This window comes from Talpa europaea (assembly GCF_964194135.1).
Source record: "Talpa europaea genome assembly, chromosome: 4".
NCBI classification, from domain to species: Eukaryota; Metazoa; Chordata; class Mammalia; order Eulipotyphla; family Talpidae; genus Talpa; species Talpa europaea.
The window spans coordinates 46955687-46980333 of NC_140070.1; the positions used below are offsets into that span (position 1 = coordinate 46955687).

Below are 24647 nucleotides of genomic sequence, written 5' to 3' on the forward strand. Positions count from 1 at the left end.
CTTCTGCCTGCTCTGCTCCCCGCTCTGGCTCTGGTGAATTCTCTCACCCTCCTGCACTTCTGACTGTACAGTGCTTGTATAAATAAATAAATAAATCTAAAAAAAAAAAAAGAAGAAGAAAAGAAAAGAAAAAGGAGAAACTAACCCAAGAGCAGCTCTTTAGAAAAGTATGTCTCCAGCCTTCAGATCTCGACCTCTTTCCATGGCCAGCCAGCACCTGCATAGACCTCAGTGCTCGACCAGTTACACTCAGAGCAGCTCAGGGCTGTCTGCAGGCTGTAATCTTGCCCCAGAGAGGGAGAACAAGGACAATGGGACAAAGGATCCGTGATCTTATAGTAGAAAACATAACATTGCTCATTCTTCCTTTTTTCTTTGTTTTATTTCCTTCTCACCAAATGTGACTTTTATAATGTGTTGGAACAAAGACAGCCATAACTTGTAGCTCACTGCTCCCAAGCCAATGTCATGTAGTATAGAATTTCAGGTTTTAATACTTTTACAGCAGTCATACTCTCCTGCCACCCACTTCCCTCACAGTGACACTAGAGTCAGCATAGAGGGAACTGGAGAGCAAGTGGAGCCTCAGGACCAGTCATCACCCCGAGTGCCCTGTGCTCACATCTGGGTGGAGACCTGCACATCTGGGCAGAGACCTGTGTACTTCATGCAGCTCCTCTGAGCCCAAGCAGAAATGGGGACCTCCTACCCCTGCCACGGATGTCCTGCCTGTCCTCCTTCAGGGGGCGTGGGGAGGGTCAGTGGAAGGACCTGCAAGCTGAATTTATTTCCACTTAGAAGCCTATGTGTTGGACTGACCAGGTTTCTCTTTCTTCCAGGGAGGGAAGATCCCTGTGAGATGGACGGCTCCAGAAGCCATCGCCTACCGCAAGTTCACTTCTGCCAGCGATGTCTGGAGCTATGGGATTGTCATGTGGGAAGTCATGTCATTTGGAGAGAGACCCTACTGGGATATGTCCAACCAAGATGTGAGTATCAGCAGCCCTGGCTGTCACCACCCCAGCAAGTTATCCCCCAGGCACTGGAATGCCAGTCCTATCTGTTTTCAGCCTCATAACCTGGACTTGGGGTGTCTGGGGTAGGAGATACAGGGTCACCCTTGGTTGGCACCAATGTTTGAACTAATAAAAAAAAACCATGATGGAGATGTGATGGTCCCAATCACTGAAAGCATGTGAAGGTGCCAGGGGCCAACCCAAGAGATTGTGAGCAAGAGACTGTGGCCCATGAATAGATCAGCCCCCAAGTTAAGCAGGAAATTCTACTGACTACAAAGTACCCAGCCTGTTTGCCCTCCTTCCTTTGCCATGCAGCTCTGGGGAAGGGGAGCGGCCCTGGCCTGAGGGTGGGCCTGGCATACAGGGCTGCTCTGTCCCTGACAGATGCACTGCATTTGAACTAGTTGCAATTTCTGTCTGGCCTCGAACCTCTCCTGTTTAAAGAGAGGAATTGTCAAGGACCCTTCTTTCCCAAGAGTCCACTCTTCTGGGAGCCCATGTCATCCCTCAGTGAAGGAGGAGCTGCGTAAACTTGCCACTGCTGGCCAGCTCCCAGGAATGGGTCTCCAAGGAAGGGCGTCATCAAGCCCTCCACGTTGCCCTCTTGAGACAGAGTGGGAAAGGAAAGAGAAGGGTCATCTGAGATGCCATAAGCAGAGGATTTGGGGGGTTTTCCTCATGGGTCCTTTTGTCCCCTAATTACTAAAAAGTGAGGAAGACTTTTGAAAATAATTTACTTTGATAAGGATGCAATTGCAAGTCCTACTTGGGTTCCCACATGACCTTGGACCCTGAGCTGGTCCTTGGGACTGTTCCACTTTCATGTTTTGAAAGCATATCCTCTCCCTTGAAGCTAAAAGGATCACAGTTTGCAAAAAATGCGTACCTCACCTTGGGAGTGGTGGTGGTGGGGGGCAATCCGCTCCATCATAAGGAGGCAGGACTGTCCCCAGTCCAGATCTGGTTCAATCAGGCAACCAGCTGCACCAAACTTGAGAAATAGCCATTAGCAAGCCCTCTGTCCAGCCAGACATGTAGAGCCATGGCAGAAGATCGAGAGAGCAGGCCAGCTGGGGGGCCAGAACACATTTCCCAATGAGCTGAAAGAGAAGCAGAGGGGCTGCATGATGACACTCCTGCTCCCAGGGCAGAGTGCCTTCAACCCAGTGCCGATGAAATAGCTGCATCCTTAACCAGGTCCCAGTGCGAACCACGTGTGCCTCTGGGTCCTCTATTATCTAGGATTATCCATGCCTCGCCTTGCTCCTACAGCATGTCCAATCAGTAAGTGTCGTTGGCATCCAGGCCCAGGCTGCTTTCATGAGATCAACTGCACCCTGGTTCCGTCCACACAGTCCGCTAGAAGAGTAATAATTGCTAGCTGAAAGAAGCGGACTCATTTTGTCTGCCTGCCCAGAGACTTTAATCCGATTAAGAACAATTCAGCACACATCGAATGGATTATGCAACTGATAGGCAAAATTTGACTTTCAAGATATTCTCAGCAAACATCCTCACCTATGCTGAAACAAAAAGAATTTCTTGTTTAGATTTCCAGAATTCCCAAATCATTCAGTCAACAAACACCCATTGTATGCTAACTGTGACTAAGCATCATGCTTGACGGTTCTATTCTTGGGGGGTTTACAGTCCAGTGGCACGTAGATAGGACTGTGGGAACATTTGGGGGTGGGGATGGAAGACTCCCCATATATTTGATGCTTGAGTTGGGCCTCAAAGGGAATAAGAACATCTGTCAAGTAGCAGTTTATTCTCATTTTGTTGTATTTCTCCAAAATAAAGCTCCTTAGCTTTGTCCCAAGTGCAATTCTAATTCTGCTGTCTGTGGAAGGTGGGTGGTGACTTTATGCCCACACGGAAAGCTCATTCCTACCGGTCTGGGCGAGCGCCAGCAGAGGCTCCCAGCTGCAGCCCCACTCATCAGAAACCACTGAGGTGGTGGCAGTAAAGGATTTTACAGATGACAATTGAAAGGCTTTAAGAAAGAGAATTGCAGAGGCAAGTCAGAGTGCTGGTAATTGGGCTTCCGGAGCCCAGGAAGGTCTTTGAACATGTACAGAGAGTTTGTCAGCCAGAGAGAGAACTTGGAAGTTCTGCTGCTTGGATCTGATTGACAGAGATAATGAGAGTGGCAGTGTCTGTGGAGAGGAGCTGCAGTGGTATTGAAACATCAGAACTCAACTTAACCCCCTCTGCCCTGATTTCTCCACTGCTCTGAGCTCTCCACTTCTCTCTCCTGTGTGGAAGGTCCAGTGAGTGCTGCCCACTGCCCATGTCTGGGGGCAGCCAGGAGCTCCCACTGAGGACAGGAGGAGGGGGCAAAGGGAGGGGTCCTCTCATTATCCAGAGGATCTCCAGTCACTTCAGTCAGTACACAAGGCACCTGGGGTCAGACCATGTGACCCTTACCCATCCCCCACCCTGAGTCTCTGTGTATAAGTAAACAAAGGCAGCCCCTCACTCCAGCCCATCCCTGCCCCCTTCAGCTCAGGGAATCTGCTTACAGTGGCCTTTGGATGGCTCAAATAGAGGTTTCAGACCATTCAAAATGAGCCAGCAGCAAGCTGATGAGACATGCTCTTCTCACCACCATGTTTTCGCCTTTTCTCTGGACACACCATAGGGTCCCACCCTAATGTCCAACCTTTTCAGTATTTATCTGTCTTATGAATTTATCTTATGGACCAAGAAAAGATGCCCAGGACTCACTCCAACTTTCGATTGTGCTCAGTAGAACACCTTATGCCCCTCACCTTGGACTGTATACCCTTGCACATAATTCAAACATGGTCATGGTTGTTAGAGCCATCACATGTCCAAATTAAAGGGGCTTCTCCATGCTTCCTCCTTGTCTTCACACCTGCTGGGGAGGCCTGACAGAGAGTAATCCCAAAGCCATACTGAAGGCCACATTAATAAAACCCCCAGATCCCTTAGAAAAGAACAAAAATCCCCAAAGGCATTGCACTTCAGTGAAAGACTGTGTAGATAATGTTACCCACACACCAACTAATGACCTACATATTTTTTCTTTGGGGTAGAGGTCAATTTTTTTTCCAGATGTGTACAAATCATCAATGTTCCCAGTGTTTCAACTCAAGTAATAGAAAAATTGTCTCAGAGAACTGGCAAATGGAACAAAGTTCCATTTTGTTTATAAAAACATGGGAGGGAGTGCCCATGGTATCTATTCCCCAGAATAGTGAGAAACAGGGATGTGACATTTATCAAGGCCCCACTGTGTGCTTGGTGCTTTTCAAATACTGTCTCACTGGGCCTCCAAATAACCAGCAGCAGGACAGCTCCCTCTTGGTGGAGAATACAGCCAGCATGATAGGCGTGACAGTCGTGCAGCCTTCCCGTAATGAATGATGTAACTTCTCTGTTACATCACTTCCTGTGCCATTTACTCTTTTAAACAATCCCATCTATACAGTTTTAGGAACTCTAGGAAGTCAAGCAACTCTCCGAAGGTCTAGATCTATTAAGAAATGAATTAGGGGCCTCCCCTGGTGGCGCAGGTGGTTGAGCGCCACACTGTGAAGCTGTCCACAGCCTCTGCAGCACCAGGTTCGATCCTGGCCAGCCGGCAAGGGACCCACATGGCGCAGCAGACCTCTCCTGTCACACCTGCTGCTCCCCTCAGCAGTGTGTTTTGTCAGTCTGCTTGTTCTGCTCCCTACTCTGTCTCTGATGGATCCTCTCACCTTCCTGCGCATCTGACCTATACCCCAGTTCTTGTATAAATAAATAGATGAATCTTAAAAAAAAAAAAAAGAAATGAATGAATTAGGATTTGAACCCAGATCTCCAAGGTCAATGCCCCTAATCACGATGCTGCACCGTCACCAACAGAGTGTGAGTTCAGAGCTCCTGCCTGATCTCCAGGGAGGAAGAGTCATCGGTTCTTTGATGCCCTTTTAAAAGGAAAGCACGCCAAGCAAATGGAGGGAATACAAAACCAGAACCCTGTCTTTGACTATCTTGCAAAAGTGCCAACAAGTTGGCCTATAGAGAAGAGCAGGGCAAAGTGACTAAGTTGCATTCAATCAAAAGCAGAAGTTAGGTGTGCATGGTCCCTCAGTCTCTCGGTCAGCTGGTCACTCTGTGGAGCTGTGTCCTCACAGGAGGGCCCTGACTCCAGCGCTCTTTCCTGATATGCACAGATAGGAGAGTAATCTTGTCAGTGAGGAAAATTAGTATTTTGGGCACTAGTATCCAAAAATTTGAGCAAAGATGCCAGAAGTATAGGGGAACATGAGACTTGGGGGGTCTCCCAGCAGTGTGAGAAGTTGGATTTGGACATGAGCTGCTCCTGGAGCCCCACCTAGCTTGTCCTCAGGCAACCCAGGAACAGCCTGGGTTACCATTCAATGGGTAATTCACGTGTCTCCACAGTAAGTGGGGACTCTGTGGCAGGGCCCCTTGATTTGGCTGCCTGGAAGGAGCTGGAAAGAGGTGATGGTTTTATGGGCCAGGCTGATGGGAATGATGCCCAGCTGCTCATCCTTATGGATTACTTGATTTAGCTCTGTACCCTTCTTTCCTGCAATGAGGAACGTCAGACAGCCCCAAGGACTGTTTTCCAGATGGAGATTACAGTGGCAGGGCCAGGGAAACCTAGGGAAAGTGGATTTTGAGGTATTCAAACTTAAAATCAGACACCCTGTGATTTATTCCCAGACTTATCTTTGACTAGCTGTGCACCCTCAGGCAAATTATTTCACTGCTGTGCCTCCATTTCCTCACAGGGAAGATGGACTAAATGTCCTCCTAAGATCATGGCAGGTAATTTGATTGACGGTAGTTTGACAGACAACAATCTGTCCTTGGTACAACATATTATTCAAAAGTGAATGTTCCCTGTCACTGGTTTTTTATGTAGTGCTAATATCATCATGGTTTGTGTGCTTATTTGTTTTTCCACCACACTGGCTAGAAGGAATAATACACCTTGATTATCTCTAATGACTTCAGGTTATCATATTATCTCGTGCCCCATCTCCTATCCTATACACTGTGAGTAGAATTTGTAAAAATGTAAACTGAAAATATTCACGTTCTGACCAATTTGCACAGTGGAAAAAAAACACAGGAAGAATCAGTTGAAATTAATCTGATTTTTTTTTTTTTTTTTTTTTTTTTTTACCAGCCACCACTCACAATAGCATGGCAGGAAGCAACATTGCTTTTAAGTAAAGGCAACATCATCTGAAATTCCCTGAACTCCAGATTATTTTCTTCGTTGTTTAAGGAGCTTTAACTGTTTGTTTTAATGTAAAAATCAATGCATAATTACTACAGAAAATACGCATACAAACAAGCAGAAGGAGCAGCATAGGCTATTCTGTGTTTCTACCCACCCAGAGGTGACCACCCTTCACTCCACATGCTGTGGCCTTCCAAGGTCTTTTCTGTGCATATATAGAATCATTGTCTTTTGTTTTGGCTTTTTGTGTGTTTTGTTTTTCACAAAAGCAAGATTATACCTTGCCTGTGGTTTGCAGCCTGCTCTTTTGCTGAATGCTACAATGTGAGCGTATTTCCCATTTTAATAGGTCAATTTTTGCAGTTGCACTTTAAGGCCTGCTTTCTATACCAGGCCTTCCATTGTGTTTCGAATGTGCTATAATTAATTAATATGTTTAACACTGGGTCGTATACAATTATTTTTGCTGTTACAAAAAGCACAGAGCAGGCATAATTGATTTAAATGAATTGGAAATTAAGAAGTAAAGGCTGAAAAACACAACAGTTTGAAAGACAGACAATGGCACTTAAAGGTTGTATAAGAGTTACAAAATTATCCCTGAAGTCTGTAGAAATGATCAAAACCTAATGGAGATAATCATTTTAGATCACTTTGTTATTTTGACCATTGTCATTCATACTGAACCAATGTGCTTAATCAAATTATCTTCATCCCAATTCCTGTTGCTACGTCATGAAAACTAAGGCAAATAATGCCAAGGAAGCAGGTGGAGGGTCCCTGGCATGGAGTGGGCTCTTCTTCAATTGCTGATTCTTTTCCTGCCTTTCTCTTCCCTTATTGGAGAAAGGATGCAGCCCCATATGCTCTGGTGGGTGTCCATACATTGGGGTTAGCTAGATTTTCCATTGGCCCACGTTTCTTCACTCCTGGTGCCAGCACTGCCAGTGAAACAGAAATGGGTCTGATCTTTGAGTGAACAGCTCAAGCTCTTGATCAGATCCTTCTTCAATAACACTGAAAGAGATCTAGTGTGTGTCAAGCCCTGTGACAGATGCTGGGGACACAAAGGGACAATAAGATGTGGCCCCTACTTTCTAGGAGACTGTAGTCTGAGGGGAAAGCCAAGTGCATGTAAAATCCATTACAGCAGGTGGGATATGAGAACAGAATGAGGGCACCCAATGGGCTTAAATAAGGTCAGGGAGGCTCAGTTCTCATTGGCTCATTTGTGAACGACTGCCTAGTGGCCTATAACTCAATCACACCTATTTCTGTGGGTGTCACTGCAGGTCATCAATGCCATTGAGCAGGACTATCGGCTGCCCCCACCCATGGACTGCCCAGCTGCTCTGCACCAGCTCATGCTGGACTGTTGGCAGAAGGACCGTAATAGTCGACCCCGCTTTGCAGAGATTGTCAATACCCTGGACAAGATGATCCGGAACCCGGCAAGTCTCAAGACTGTGGCAACCATCACCGCCGTGTGAGTCTAGGGGTACTGCTGACTCCTATGTATGGGCGGTCTCATAGTCAGGGGCAGGGCTGACAGCAGGACTGGCTAGCCATTTGGTCTATTGAGAGCAAGAAAGGAGGCTGCTGAGTTTATTCATGAGTCAGAGAAGTTTGAAGAGCTTTCCTTTCCTTTTTCTCTCCCAATTCTCTAAAATATTCTCTGCCTCCAGCATAGGCTGTAAACAGATGGTAAGACACTTGCCTGGGTTTCTACCTCCCATTGGCTTCAGATAGGCTCTGTAGTGGAGCCGTCTAATCTGACTTGAGGCCTGCACTACTGGGTAATTCTGTTTCCAGAAGGCACCTTCTCTGTTAGCCACACCAGTTCACTGGGCAGATGGAGCTTCAGACATGGAGCCTTGGCCTATGCATTAACAGGTAAAGTCCCTAATTGCTATGGGACAAAGAAGTAAAAACAGTTGAATTTGTTATGAGCAAATGCACACAACTGTCAGCTACTGTCAACAACTGTCAGCTCTACTTTACTCATCTGCGTTGGCAGTGTTAACTCATTTACTAATTCATAAACCAAATAAATCCAAGTTTATTGGGTGCTTATGTGCCATGCACTATACCCATTGCTGTCACTATAGAATGGACAAGATAGACTTGGTCTCTGCCTTCATGGAGCTTAGTATCATTTTGGACTAGGAAACATTAATTGAATCATCACCCAAATAAATACAAATTGAGACAAATGACTACCGTGGCAGGGAGAGTACTTGACTTAGTCTGGTGTCAGAGTGGCTTCCCTGATGAGTTGTATTGAAAGCTGCAGGGTGAGAATGCATTAATAGAATAAAAGGGAGAGAAGAGCAGAGGAGCAAGGGTTCCAGTCCAAGAGTAAGCATGAACAGAGACCCAAGGGTGGGAAGCACAGGGCCAGTGTGTTTGGGTGTGCAATTTGTGAGGGGGTTGGTGGGGACTGAGGCTGATGAGGTAGAAAGGAGCCTGCTGGCCCTGCCATGAATCCTGGGCTTGATCTTCAAAGTAATGAGCTCCTATGGAAAAGTTTACCATGAATCAGGGCCAGCGAGAGGGCGACTGAGATGATCACCACTGCATTTTTAAAAGCACGTCAGACTGTAGTATAAACCTTATGTTGAAGGCAACAAGCATGAAGAAAGACTAGTAGGAGAACACAGCAGGAGTCAGACAGTGCCTTATTTCAGGGCCATGGTACGGAAAAAAGTAGATGCATGTGAGTAATTTTGGAGGAAAATCTTTATGACTTGGTGGAGGAACGGGCATGGATGTTAAGGGTGAGGGAGATGTCAAGATAGGCATCTTGATTTCTGGATTGGGGACCTTTGTGTCTGCTTAAAGAATGTACCAGACAAAGTCAGTAGTTGACTTCTCTGTTCCATTTATTTCTAGTTTGCTAAGGATGAAACCAGACAAAATAGGTTAATAGATATGGGGAAGTTGTAATTAACTGTACATATTTTTAAAAGAATCATGTCTTTGGATGGTAAATTTAAGTTTGCAAAATTTTTATGGGCCCTCCCTCCCCTTAAAACTGCAATCTGTGTCAGTCTGCCTGTCTGGGTTGACTGGGATGTGACAGAGGCTGGGAGACTGGCCAAATGGTCTTTAGAAGATATGTCAACTTTAAGGATTCAATAAGGAAAAAAGGGCATCGCAAGGCTCCAGTGCAATCTGGGATGCTGCTCTTCACGGAGACTGCTATGTACCTGATTGTGACTCTCTCCACTCGCCTCTATAGCTCTGTGGTCACCTGCTTCCTCTGTCCCGCAGGCCTTCCCAACCCCTGCTAGACCGCTCCATCCCAGACTTCACGGCCTTTACCACCGTGGATGACTGGCTCAGTGCCATCAAAATGGTCCAGTACAGGGACAGCTTTCTCACTGCCGGCTTCACCTCCCTCCAGTTGGTCGCCCAGATGACATCAGAGTGAGTAAAGAGAATGGACTTTATCCAGTCCATGGTGGGGGTCAAGGTCTCTTCCCTGCAATTTTCCAACGTAGGAGTCCTGATTTCTGACTCCTTCCCCAGAGCTCCAACTCTGCATAGAACCAGGCCTGGTGGGGAAGTGACTTGGAGAGATGGAGGGAGAGGCGAGGGGAGGTATGGGGAGGCCAAGATCCACTCTGGGCCCCAAATGAGAGTTCTTCAAAGCCCCAGCCATATGCCATTTGCCTAATCACTGAGAGTCTCTCCTCCATTTATGTTTTTTAAACTCAACTCATCAAAGAGAGCATCCAGATGGAAAGAACACAGCCAGCCAGCACTTTCGACAACATAGCCGGAAGAGACATTGCACTGATTCAGCAACAACTTCAGATGTGTGGGGAGCTTGTATTCCTACTCAGATGGCACTTGTAAATAAGCATATATTTCCATCCCCCACAAATTCTTTACCAGTCTGCAGCTCCCACGGGAGGATACAGGACACAAAAAATTAAATTATTCAAATAAGATGAGAGCGAGAAAGGGTCTTAAAGATCCAAGCAGTCCATCATTTCCCCACAAATGTTCTGAGTATCACTAGTTCTGGGAAATGTTAATAGATTCTCTTAGGAGAAAAAAAAGGGTCCCAAGGTCAAATAAATTTGGAAAATACTGCAGATTTTATCACCCTCTTGGAGAGTCACTACACATATTAGCATTGCAAAGGCCATGAGAAATCCTGAAATAAAGAAACCAATTTATAATTATCAACTACCATGGAACCATATTTTTGAGGGGCAGAGTTTTGTGGAACTGTAGTTCCGGGAAATATTCTCATCTGTTCCACCCCTCCATTCAGCAGACTCAGAAAGTTGGTGAAGATAGTAGTGCCTGAAAAGTCAGCACCCAAGAGAGGCCAAGCCAAGGGGCCACTAAGATCTGCTCTCCTGCTCACCAGTTTGATCCGTACCTCCCTCCAGCTTGTGCAGGCGGTGTAGGGCACATTCTTTGTGGCATAGTGGAATCACTTGGGAATCTTTCACAAATACTGATGCCTGACTTCTACACCCAGATCTTCTGCTTGATATACTGTGTGGTGAGACCTGGCTGCAGTATTTACAAGCTCCCCCACGTGTTCTCACATGCAGCAAAGTTTGGGGAGTCCTGGACTAACATTGGCAGGGTTGAATTTATGTTGTTGTTGTTATTATTATTATTATTATTTATTATTCCACTGCTGGAAGAGTTTAATTTTTAATGTGCATGTGCATGTGCACGTGCATACACATACACAAACACACACACACATATACACACACCAGATGGGACCTCACCTGTTGCCCAAGTTACAGTGTGGACTTCCAGCACTGGTTTTGGTACCTGTAAAGCACATTTCCTGTGGTAAAGGATCAGTCAGTCTCCCAGGCAGTGGGAAAGCATGTACTGATCATCTGCCAAACACAGTGATAGGTGCTGGGGGTCCATCTGGGCCTGGCCAGTTGCTGAGTTCCAGGGTAGAAAGGTGTCATCTTCCCCCAGCAGTTGGGCCCCAGAGGCACGACTTCCTGACACTGGATCTTCTGTCCCTAGCTCCTGCTTGGTCATCAGCCTCCATGGAGTTCAGCTCCACTGCTCTGAAATTTATTCTTTTCAGAAATAATGGAACTTCCACTTTCTCCCTGAGATGACCCAAATGTGCATCTAGCTCTGGATACATTAAAATCAGAATTCAATTTTTTGGATGTGGGTTTATTTCCTGGTGATGACTAAAAAGACAGTAACCACTATTATGAATTGTCATACACCAAAATTAAAAAGAAAAAGAAAATCACTTGCCAACTTCCCTGTCTTGCAGTGCTGTACTGAATGCCTCATTTGCTTGAAGGGTCTGGGGTCAGGGACAAAGTGGGTTTTCATGAAGATAGGACTACTGCTGGTTCCCCACTGTGATCTGTCTGAGTATAGGGCCCATCTTCATCTCATTCCCCAGAAACTGAAGGGATCAAGTGATGCCATTTTCCCAGTCATGGAATAACCACATGAAAAAGAATAAGGGAAGATTAAAAGGAAAGTGAAACTGAAAATTAAGGGATTTAGTTCAAAGTAAAAAATGTCCACACACTATCGGAGCAATTTAGTTTGTTTCTGGAGAGATAAAAGATGGGAAGAGAGACCCAGCAACTAAATAAAAGAGTTCGTGGTATAATTTATGGATTTGAAATTCAAGTATGTATCTCAGAAGTGTTTGATAAAAAGACATGAGCCATTTGACAATTAAATCCACTGCAGCCTAGTGGGGGACTGACCGCCAGCTAAAAGGTGGTAGTGGCGGGGGGACACCAGGAGGCCAGGGCATTGTGGAGAAGGGCTTGATTCAGGCTCTAGCTCATGGATCTGGCATATATCATGCAGAGTTGCCCGCTATGCCAGGGACAGGTGGGGGTTGGGCACATAGTGAGGCTGTTAGAAGAGTTCTAAGCAGCCCTGCAGGTTGGTTGAGAGCCAGGCAGTCTTGAATTTGAACCCCAACTCCACTACCATTTTACCACTGTGTGATCTTTACATGTTACTTAACGTCTTTGAGCCCTACTTCTATTTGTCTATAAATGTGCAGATAATAATAGTGCCTACTTTGTTGGTTTGTGTTGAGAGGTAAATGAAATAATACATGCAAACCCATTGGCCTACTTTCTGCCTATCGGATGCACATGAGAAATAATAGTGCAGATAATAATAGTGCCTACTTTGTTGGTTTGTGTTGAGAGGTAAATGAAATAATACATGCAAACCCATTGGCCTACTTTCTGCCTATCGGATGCACATGAGAAATAATTACTGTTAAATTATTATCCTTGATATTGAGTGGTTTGTCAGTTTTTATAAAATGCTTCCATAGGTGTAAATCAGGTGGTGTATGGCACATGGGAAGCACTCAAGCAATGCTGTATATTGTTATTCTTCACTAGAATGATGCATGGGTCTCCCCAAAGTCAAATATAAACCATGAACTTGTTCATATTAAGATTCATCAAACTCAAAGATAAATTGAAGTCAAACCCCTGTCCTAAACATATTTCTTGGATTCCTGCTTGGGCAGATATTTGAAAGTTATTTTGAGATCATCCTTCTAAAAAATTCATGACATTAAAATTCAAACAGAGGCAGAAAATGGAAACTCAGGGGAAAACATCAGAACACCAAGGCAAGCCCCACATCTTTTCAATCTCACTGGGTGAGCACTAATTTTGTGGAGCAAAAATCTCCACAAAGTAACCGAAGCTCCCCAAACAGTGCATTCTTAAAGTTTAAAAAAAAAAAATGCAGAGGAAAGTTTCTTCCAGTCTACACAAGGTCATGGACACAGTGAAGAGGCTGCTTCAGGACCATAGGCAAGGATTGGGGCGTCTAAGATGGTGGCGGCATTAGGGACGTGGGCCACAAAGTAGGAATGAGAAAAAAATTTCTAGTTAATTGTTTGCCAAAGACTTTGGCAAACTTGGGCTTATTGGATTTTCAACACTTACTTGGTTACCCAACTATTATCAGGCACTCGCCTTCTGTGATGAGTTCTGGTCTGTGAAAAGCTGTTCTAACACTAAAGTGCCTTCTTTTGTGGCTTTTTCCCTCCTAGAGACCTCCTGAGAATAGGGGTCACCTTGGCAGGTCATCAGAAGAAGATCCTGAACAGCATTCATTCTATGAGGGTCCAGATGAGTCAGTCACCAACAGCAATGGCATGAGGACTCTTGTTTTCTGGGGGGAGGAGAGGAAGGAAAAGGACCAGGCCCCAGGGGGAACCAGAGGTTGACCACTGTGGAATGTTCTGGAAAGATTGGCTTCTCAGCTGAGAAATGCATTATCATCAAGGAAGAATAAAATGGACCTACTCCTAATAGGCAACCTTTGTTTCTCAGTGACAGAAGCATGTTGAAGATGCCGTGGGGAACCAAATATATAATAATAAAAATATGAAAAGATGATGTTCAACGGAAGCGAAGACAAAACAATATGCATCGGGGGACCAAGAGTTAACCGGCTTGCACCCTCCATGGGCTGGTGACATCCATCCACAGGAAGAAAGGGAAGGAGGTAGAGGGAAGAAGCAGAAGCAGTTTTCCACTTTCTTCCTCACCAATGACATTCTTTTCTTTTCTCCTTTTGTACTACTCCCCGAGAGTCCTCTCCCTTCTCCCACATCCATTACCCTTTGCTCATGACTCCTATAGGGAAGTTTCTTCAAACAAACCCCAGCTCCTGAGTCTCCAGATGTCGTTCTGTCAGTTGCCAAAGGACTTTGCTGACCACTGCATGGGGGATCCAACCAATTCAATTAATGTCTTCATATTGAAGAAGCGATGTACCTTCAATTGAAAACCTTGTTTTTCTTTTGTTTGCATTTTCTGCAAAAAGGAAAAAGACACCACAAATTGGGAAAAAAAAAAAAAAAAGAAAAACCTGTTTCCGTGTGCGAGAGCACGCCTCTGTATGTCTGCGTTCTAAAATGATTGTGCTTGTTCGTAACAGATGCAAACAAGAAAGAAGAACCGGGAAGTCTGCCCCTGAAAAACCCAGAGAGGCCAGAACGTGGTGTGGGTTTGGTTTTCTGGATGGCCTGAGTGGCCTATTGGCTCAAAGTGGAGAAGAGGGCAGGGAGAAAAATAAATGGGAAGGGGAAAACAAAAGAACTCTCAAGAGCTTACAAATTCAGACAGGAAACAGGTGAGTGGTTTGAATTGGATGCAGTGTGGGACATTCTAGAGTGAGACTGACTGATTCATTATTCTTGGTACCATCTGAAGAGAAGGAGAAGGAAAGTGTTTCTGGAGAATGTTCTTCCACATGCCTGGAATCTGCGATTTAAGAGGTGGGAGGGAGGATTCTTCTGACCTTATCTGTGGACTGGCTCAAGCCGTGTGGCATCGAGGAATGTTTCAAATGTGTCTGTGTTTCTCTTTGCGTTCCTTCTTGTACCTCATTGTTCAATTCACTTTTGTAAATTCCACCTAACATTGAAATATTTTTAATTTCTCCTGTTACCTTAATCTCCTTGCTAATTTTATCTGTCTAATTAAAATGAGCAGAAGCATGTCTGGGTTTACATAGAATGGTGTCAAAGTGTGTGTTCCTGGCCCCCAGTGGGTCATCCCCAAATTACAGGAAAAGCCTTAGCAACCGTCTTCTTCCTATTATAACACATGTCGGACCCTGTGACACTGGAGAAGCAGAATAATCACTCCTATTGATGTGACCGAAAGGAAGGAAGAAGCCAATAAATAGGAGGCTCTGAATTCTCAAATGTGAGCCTTAAGATGCCCCTGGCAAATAAACATAAACAATCATCATTAATACATGATCAGCCCTGATTGCAGTTAGCACACATCTGAGAAGTTAACATCCAGGCCAGTTTTTGTAAAAGCCACTAATGATTATGTTGAACTGTTCTTGTGTCTCTGTGTAGGTACAGTTTAGTGGGGAGGGGTGAGGACAGTGGGGAAGGTGAAAAACATGAGGTATAAGAAGCTATGGTTCTCGTGTATTGCTTAATGTTTTTTGGAAGTAAAATGAGGCCTTTTCCCCAGTCTCTAGTGGTACTCTGAACCTTACCTTCTAAAACCATCTGCCAAGATTCTCTATAACAGGAAGTCCCTTCAAAAAAGCTCCTAGGCCTAGTGATACAGCCCCAAACCAGGGGAACCCCATGAGAAAGCACAACCCTTCCTTGTTCTTAACCCTGTGGAAAAGAGAAGATCACAAATATCTTAGGAGGTTTGCATGTGGCTGGAAAGGGCCCCAATCCAGTCACGTCAAGGACAAAACTTTCCTCATTAATAGCCTACCAATTCCATGCCCAATTTGCTAATTACCCCAAAGACCTCAATCCATGAAGTCTCTTACAAGCCTAGGCAATTTGGTTAATCTCTCAATTTTCCACAGGAATGAATTTTAATTTGTCATCTAATTCCTCAGGCAGTGTCGTACCCCAAATCCTCACCGTACCTCCACTCATGCTATCCCACCCTCTGACCAGGGATGAAGGAAAGTGAGGAAAAGTTCATGTCACACAGGTTCATTTGTATTCTCCATAAAATCCCAGTAAGGAGAGAGAAAGAGGGGAGGGGCAGGACCAAGATTCACAGGTGCCCCTCCCTGCATGACTTCACATGCCAGGCACCCCACCTTCATCCCCTGAAATGCAGTGTGTCTCTATGTGTTATCTCTGTAGAAATCTACCTTCACTTCTCTAGCCTCAGCTTCCTTATGTGTATAATCAGCAGTGATTACCATGGAGGAAGAGCATCTAATATTCTCAAGCAGGTTCTCTATCCAGGCACATTTCTAAGTACTTACATGTGTTAATTTTCCTTACAATTACCCTGTGCAGTGGTAACAGATACTCTATTGTCGCCAGTTTACAGATGAGGAAACAAACACTTTTCGTAGTTGTGGAGACAGGATCCTGAACTCAGTCTGATTTCATACTCTTAACACCATCCCTGGGGATCTCACACTTGAACATGCAGTAGGATTAAGGGGGAGGGTGGTAAAATACAGATCACTAGGCCCTTCTTCTGGATTTTCTGAATCAGTGGATCTAGAGTGGAGCCAAAGGATTTGTGCATGTCACTTGTTTCCAGGTACTTTTTTGCTGGTCCAGAGACTACTCTTTGAGAACCACCGTTCTACACTAACCCACCATCTGGTATTAGTGATAATAGATATAAAGTCTTTGACTCAGGAAAGATAGTCATTGAGATTCTTAAGCTATTCACAAAGAGAGAATTGACCTGTCACACTCTTGGCATGAAGTGATGGACGAGGCTGGTCTCCTGCATACAAGTATCTGTCCACGTTGGCACTTTGATCCCAAGAGACTTGACTTACACCTTCAGAAGAGCTCCCTGGAGAGAATGCTCCCTGGCAGCGAGACCCAGTCCTCTGAATTTCAGTTAGACACGCTACCTCCTCATCTGACAGGGGATGAAATCCAATTTTGATCCTTAAAAATGTTTTGCACAGTGCTCCATGGCCTGTGTGCCCCAGGGTATGGTGCCCAGGATATGACTATCAGACCAGGGACCTCTGCCAGCATATCTGCAGCCAGCAAGTGTCATGGAGGTGGGGGCTGTATAGGAGGCAGGTGAGAGGTATTGAATTAATATTGCTGGGCCATCTGAGGGAGGCAATTTGTGGGGAAACCTTGTAAATTATGACCATCTCTCTGTGCCCTCTCCCTGCCTCCTTCCAATATCCAAAGTTGGGAATGCAGGATAGAGAACAGCTAATTCTATGGAGCACGTGTATTGCATCATCTGGGGTTGCATCATCTGGGGATGACTGAAGCTTACAGATGGTGAATAGGTACTAAATACACTACTAGTGTGCTAAAATAACACAAATCACAAGCCTCCTCCCACCTCCTTCCTCCTTATCCTCCTACTACCTGTTCTCAGCCAGGGCCTTCCTTCTGGTGATACCCAGAGTAAGAGTGGACATTTCCTAGTCACCTCTATACCCCGCATACAACGCATTGCCTAATGTGTGGAAGTGCTCAATACATATTTAGTAATTTACGTAAGACTGAGTTGAAAAAGTTGAGCATATCATATTTCACCTACAGAAATCCATGAACTTAAACAGCATGCTTTTAAAGAAATTAATCCCTAGGCATTTGGTTGGAATCTTTCTCATTTTTTTCCTAACTGCTATCAGTTGCAGGGTATTCTAATTTTAGTTTTGTGAGGTCAAACATGCTCCTCTTCAACCCTGAGTCTTCAACACAATGTCACAATCTTCCCCAGAGCACTTGGAGAAAGCAGCATCCCTCCGTTGTGTCAGTCACTGCGCAATCCCAAGATGAAGGAACGACAGCAGCCCTGTCCCCCGCACAGCAGAGGCAAGGCCAGAGGACAGTGTGTGGCCCATCCTGCTGAAAGCAGGGCCAGGACTGCTGTCCCAGTGGGGTAACATCTGGCTGGCCAGGATGTCCCAACCAGGAAAAGTTCATTTGTGCCTTTCACCACTCCCTGTTCACTAAACTTTCTTCCAAGAGTCGTTTTATCTTTCTCAAGCCACTCTTAACTCCAAGATTTCCTGGAGCCACCCACTCTCCAGAAGAAAAAAAAGTTGAAATAAGAAAATAAAAAAATATGTGTGCAAATAAGTCACATCTGAGATACTGAACCCGGACTGTTCTGTTCTCCTACAAGAAAAGTTCTCTTCACCCCAAAAGACTTTAATTTCCTTTTCTGGTCTTTCAATTCATATTTACATGCACGCTAGGACCTTCTGTTGTCTGGAAATGACTTTCTAACAATGAGTGTGATGACAAATCTCAGCTACAATTTTTACAGCTGAGCTCAGCTCAGCTTTATAGCTATGTGGACCCAGAGAAGGCACTGCCATTGACCTAAGAGGTTAAAGAAGGGAGCTCTGCTAAGCTGGAGCTTGAGGATGCAAAGAACCTATCAAATAGGGGGAGACGAGATCAGCAGGAGGGCTAATATCAAAGGCGGAGAGATCAGCCTGGACAAGGGCTCAAAAGTGCTAGCCATGTGAGCTAGATGGCTATTCCACAGCCATAGAGATAGAAGCTGGACTTGGGTGTCTGCAGGCTCGAGATCGTGAAGGGTCTTAGATGGCACAAGGAATCTGGGTATATTCTGAGTGCAAATGGTGCAGTGCAGGTTAAATTATATTTTAAACAAATCACTCTGGCTTCACAATGGACCATGGAGTGAGGGGTGCTAGACTCGATTCTGGGCGGCTAGTTAGGAGGCTGGTGCAGTTAGTTCATTGATGATGATGCTGACCTCGGTGAAAGTGGGAAGTAGAAGTGGGGATGGAGAAAAGTAGACTGAGCGAAGAAATATGAAAGAAAGAAAATCAGAAGGGTTGGCTGTCAGGGTGCAGGAGGAAGGAGTTGAAGATGACACCCTTAGTTTCTGGTTTGGCAACTAGAGATTAGAGGTACAAACAGGCAGCAAGTGGGGAGGACAGTATGAATTTGAGTTGGCCTGGGGTCTTTGGATCCAGGGGTCTGTAATTCAAGGAAGAGATTTGGGTTGATGGTATAGATTTGGGATTTTCCGTTCTCTAGACAGTGATTAATAAAGTCTTCAGAGTACAAGCATTGACTGCATGAGAATGTGAGAATGGGGAATGTAGTCCATTTAGAACCCCAAGAAACAGCTGCATTGACAAGATATCTAGGCAAAGGAAGGTTCACAAGATGTCAGGACAGAGCCAGCGAGGGGGTGAGGGTGATCCATTCTGCACAGTGTCTGTGGAACCAGAGGAAAACCCTACAGGATGGGAGCAGTGGCCCCGGGTCCCTGTGCTGTGAAAAGGGCTAATATGAGGTAAGGATTAAAAAGTATCTATGGTTTAGCCACTGCAGGTCATGGGTGACCTTGGTTAGGACAGTTTCAACAGAAAGGTGATGGCAGAGGATGCTGGCTAGATTGAAGGAAGAGAGGACATCACAATCTTTCAAGAAATCTTGGAAGGAGAGAAGAAAAATAAGACTATAGCTGGAGGATTCTCCCTTTGATTGTTGTTATTTTTAGTGGGTAAGACTTGGGACATTCAAAATATGATGAAAAATAATCTATGGAGGTAGAAAAAGGGAAGCAGCAAGTGGGATCATGGAGAAGGTAGGGAGTGTGGCTGGAGGGATGGTGCACAGTAAAGTGCAGCCATTCTAATCTGGTTTGAGAGCTCAATGAGATAAGTAATGACATGACTTCCTAGCAGAACTCAAGTTCGCTTTCCAGTTTCCCCACAATCTAATCACTTAGTTCTGAAGCCTCGTATGCAGACAGTGGAAGAACCATGACTGAATCCATGGACCCACAGTCTCGGTGCCAGTACAAGGCAATCAATCCCATTTCTGATTAAATGGATGAGTGGACAGTGAAATGATCTGGTGAGAAATGAATGTGACACATCATAGGCCTTCTCCCACCCGGATTCCCTCCAAGGACCCCCACTACCAATATTGGGATAAGTCCAAACTCCTGACCATGGAAGGGAGGGGAGTCCCATGCCCATCTCTCCAGGCCCATACCCACCTCTCTATCCGGCAACACCAGCTCCTGCTCAGACTCTGCTCGCCACTGCGTCTATCAGCCATGTCCACACTTAATAATTTCTCTCCCAATATTTTTTCCTTAAAAGTCTTTGACATCATTAGCAAAATTGACCTCATGGTGAACTCTGGAAAGTTGGGTACAACTGTAAAGTCAAAGAGTGTGGTTACTTAAAGTTCTGGGGTTTTTAAAGGCATCAGGAAAAGCCCTTTGATGCAATGCTACGCAAGCCTGGCCCTGTGAACCCAAAAGTTGCCAGCTCAAATATCTCAGATCTTATGAGAATGGCCGGGTCTGCAGAGTCAGTCACCTCCTCTATCTCCTAAACAACTGTCCTCTGTTCAAATATACTCCGTCCTCTAGTCTGAGTTCCTTGAGGCCAGGGAATGGACTATATTCATCTGTGTATCTCCAGCACCCAGTATAGGGCCCACATAATAAGTGTTCAGGGAGAATGAGCCCGGAGGATGGAGTATGCTGAGAGAGCTGGAGTCAGCAATGGATAACCTCTGGGAACAGAGATGACCCAGGGTAAGAGATAGGTAGTGGATTGGGGATCCCTGAGTGACCCAGGGATAGGGTCTTAGTTGCAGAATGGAACACAGGGTCAGGATCCAGACTCCCAGGAACTGGCTAGAGGGATAGAAAGCAGAGTCTTATAATAGCAAAATAGGCCTCCACTCACTCATTTAGTCAACATGTTTAGCCAACTCATTTAGCCCACCGCTGCTGGGCTTTAGGGGCCTTGCAGAGAGCTGGCTGTATATCACAAAGTCATAAAGTTGACATAGCATTGTAAACTATGTAAAGTAAAACCACAGCTTAGCAGAGCAAATAGAAGCCTGCTTGGGGAGCTCAGCCAGCAGGTCTTTGACAGCGATATGCCCCACAGACAAGGAACGGCAGGAGGCAGCACTGCCCATGAACAAATGGGCCAGGAAGACAGATCAAGCATGTCAGGGAGGACCCTGGACTTTCCCACTCAAGCTTGTGTGTGCTTAGGCAGGTCACCAGCCTCCTCAATCCTAGCTTCCCTAACACTCAAAGAGGAGGGGAAAATAGAAACCAAGCAGGAGGTGGAGCTGTCCCAGAGGATCTTTATTACTGCAGGACAAAAATCCTGAGTGTGCACAGCAACTTCAACCTGTCTGGATGCTGTGGCATCAGCTGAATGAGAGCAGGTGGGCAGCTGTGTGTGAGCTCGGGGCTCTGTCTGTTTCGGGGTGTGGGCAGGGCATGAAGAGCTCAGAAGTTGTCCATTATCTCATCCATACGAACTGAGCACAGTGCTTCCAAATCTGAGTATTTGCCCCACCTTTTGTGGGTTGCTGTTGTGCCTGAGTCTCTCTCCACCCCTACCGCAATGCTGGAACTGTACAACCTGCTGACACTCCCAGAATGCTCTAGGAGGCAGAACATACAAGTGCCAGCTCTGAAGGCGGTAGGGTTGGCATGCTAGCTGGGCTTCCCTGGTTTGCTCACAGATATCTCAGGGACCTCTGACCTTGGCCAAGAGATTTTCAGAGGTAGATAAACTGATTAGGGCTTCCACACCAGGTTCTTATCTAAGAGTGTGAGCTGAAAATATGCTACATTTAGAATTTTAATTGAGTTTCTATTTGCTAATTAGAGGAGTGGCTCCTGAGGTGGGGTCCAGAATTAAAGCCATTTGAGAAGATCTTAAAAGTAATAATCACAAGTTCAATTATATAAAAGATAATATCAACTGTTACTTTCATTTATTTATTTTTGAGCACTTGCTGTGAGTCAGGCACATCAAATACTTATGCAACCAATATTCTTTTTTTTAAATATTTATTTATTTATGCATATAAGAACTGAGGTACAGGCCAGAGGTGTGGATGGTGAGAGGATTCACCAGAGACAGAGTGGGGAACAGAACAGGCAGACTGACTGAAATACACTGCTGAGGGGAGCAGCCAGTGAATCAGGAGAGGTCTGCTTCTCCATGTGGGTTGCTCTCTGGCCAGCCGGGAGATCAAACTCGTGCTGCAGTGGCTGTGGATTGCTTCATAGGTTGCATCTTAACCCCTTGAGCCAGCAGGGAGGCCCGCAATGAATATTCTATACCTATTTTGAAAATGAACTAACTAATAAGGCTCAGAGAAGTTCAAGGAGTTTGTTCTAAATGGCCCTAAAGATCCAGAATTTGAACCTGGGTTATCTGCCTGAATTGTGTTCTCTGAATCAGCAAGCCTATTGCCAACAGTTCTAGCAGGGAGTTTTGTGTAATTCTTGCTGGCCATTCCAGTTCAGTAACATAAAACTGGTGACTTATTTATACTCTGACATTTTGTCTGTAAAATGGGGATAATCGTTACCCCACCAAGTTTCAGCAAGGATGAGATGAGAGGCCGCAGATAATTCACCCAGCCCTGTTCCTGCTTCTTAGCGAGTGCTCAATAAATGGTAGCTGGTATCAGTTGGTTTATTTTATTTCTAGGGATTTGGGAACATGACCTAAAAATAGAAAGCAAATCAGTGCCTGAGGTTTGTGTAAAAAGACTTCTTGCCTTCTGATAAAGGTCAATCCTTAACCTCTGTGGATTTGGGGTTTTTGTGAACTTCACAGTGCGTGTATCTGTCATCTTAATCATTTCTGCCCTTCACCTTGCATGTTTGCAGAGATTAGAACCGGGTTTTGCCTTGCTCTTGGTGAATTCCCAGTGTGCCTGTTATATTGGACCAATGGTTAGATTCTGTAAACTTCTTTAATATGCTGCCTATGCACATCCTTTCACGCTAACACAAATCTATCCTTTGGATTGAAGTGAAATTTCTAGGCATATCAGTTAACATGAAAGCTTTCTTTGGCTAATAACTGTCCAAATATTTTCTTGTGACCAAAAAGCCATCTTTGAGAGTCACCGTGCCAGGTTTCCAAAAGAATCATCAGTGGGTAAGAGGATTAGGGCATACATAACCACATTCTTTAAAATCACAATAATTACACATTTATTTTAGTGTATCCTAGAGCAAAATAGATCTATCATAAAAAATACATTATTTCACAGATATTACAATGTTTTTGTTTAAAGTGAGTTTATGCAAGTAAAACCATGTCTTTGTTTTAGGGGAAAAAATAGTAAGTAAGTGATAGTACCATAAATAGGTGGCTATGGCAAAAACTCAGGAAGCAGGGACATGAAAAATGGAAGTTTGGAAACCTGTGATTCCTTCTCAAGTTTCTTTGCATTTTTGACCTCCTGCACTCCCCATGGCACTCATTCACCTGCCGCACACTGCCCTGCCCCTAGTGCTGGAGTTAAGTCTCCTCTCATCCGGCTGCTTCCTGATCCTCTTTTTGGCCTCAGCTCCAGATGAAGGCATGCAGGTATCCTCCCACCTAGCCAGCTGTGTCTCCCCTGGGCTCTCAGCATCCTGTGTATCTCACCATTGTGTTGTTATGGTGTGGGCTCCCTGTATTAGAATGGTCTGTGTATGAACCCAGCCCTCCCAGCCTGGGAGCTTCCCCAAGCTGGGGAACTTGTCTTTTCAGGTCTGAATCTGCAGCCCTAAAACCCAGTCATCGCACAGTAAATCTTTTGAGTAAATGAACTTATAATTGAATCCATGTAACTTTGCCACCAGTTGCCTCCAAATGAGGAAACCAAGGGACCAACAGTACTTGCTGATTGCATTCACTCTTCTTGCAGTTACATCACCCCAGGCTCAAGGTTGGACCAGATTAACCACAACTCCTTAGAACCATGTTTACATCACCCTGCTCACGTGTGTTTTTATGTGTGTTTTGCTGAAGGAAAATGCAGCAGCCGAGCAGGGCACCTGGTGATGGGTCTCCCTGCAGAATAGAGCAGATGGCACCAAGTCTTGCCTCCACTCTGCCCAGATGGGGAAGGGCTCCTTTGCCTATAGGTGACCTCCAGCCCTACAGTCTGATAGTTTCCAAATGCAAAATGTTTGCTGCAACTTTGAAAAATATTCTCTGACATCCAATTTAACAATTAACAATTTTTTTTATTGTTTTTTCCCACCATGGGGCTCAGCTCCTGCTGGGATTCTTCACAGAGAGGGCAGTTTGCCAAGCATTAACTTGTCTGGCCCAGGGGGCATGACTGTACAGCTGATTTCATTTGAGTGAACATCATTCCTTTGGTCTTATTTGCAAACTGTCATATGGTGCTGAGATTTCGTTAACTGTTTGTGGTTCTGAGTACTGTGTCTAGCTAGAGAGTGAGAAAGTCTGGTGTTAGATCCAGCCCTGTGGATGGCAGAGCTTATCTGCAAAGGGCCAGAGAGTAAATACTTTAGACCGGTGGGTTATATGGTTCCTGTCAAAACTATTCATTGTAGCATGAAAGCAGATATAGAAATATTTAGCTGAATAATATGGTTGTTGTGTCCCAATAAAACTTTATTTATCAAAACAGATAGAGGGCTACATGTGGTGCACGGGCATTATTTTGTTAAGCCTGGTCTAATTAATGGGTGAGAGACCCTGTTCTGGAGTCAGGCCAATCAGGAGACAGCCTGAGTGGACAGAAGGCACTGTGACTGGAGTCAGGGGGGTGATGGCAAAGGTCAGCAATCCAAAATATTTGCAAAGGCCTCATCAAACTAATTCCCATTCTAGAATCGTCTGATCAGCCTTGTCATCCTTCCAATGGTCTCTTACAATCAGAAACAAAAGCAAGTTCCTCAGGACACAGCTGAGTGATGAAAAGCAGATGGCTCATGGTCAGTGTTAAAAGGACTATGGTCCGGGACTAACACCAGGACCGGGAACAGCCAGCCACCTTGGACTCTGTCTCCATGACTGATTAGGGAAAACATTGAGACCTTCCACAGGGGACCAACAGGACTCAATGAGTAAGTAGAGAAATACTAATAAGTGACTTGGGA

General features: G+C 45.1%; 1 protein-coding gene across 2 annotated transcripts in view; it reads left to right on the forward strand.

Moving 5' to 3' along the window:
* EPHB1 (EPH receptor B1) overlaps nucleotides 1-13415 on the forward strand; it is a gene marked incomplete at both ends in the record, with an annotated part of 419149 nt that extends 405734 nt beyond the window's left edge. For both annotated transcript variants that reach the window (XM_084232252.1, XM_084232253.1), the window contains 4 exons: nucleotides 840-989; nucleotides 7542-7735; nucleotides 9523-9678; nucleotides 13307-13415. In XM_084232252.1, the coding sequence (XP_084088378.1) occupies nucleotides 840-989; nucleotides 7542-7735; nucleotides 9523-9678; nucleotides 13307-13415 (609 nt within the window). The remainder of the gene's footprint in view (nucleotides 1-839; nucleotides 990-7541; nucleotides 7736-9522; nucleotides 9679-13306) is intronic.
* Nucleotides 13416-24647: the final 11232 nt, after the last annotated feature.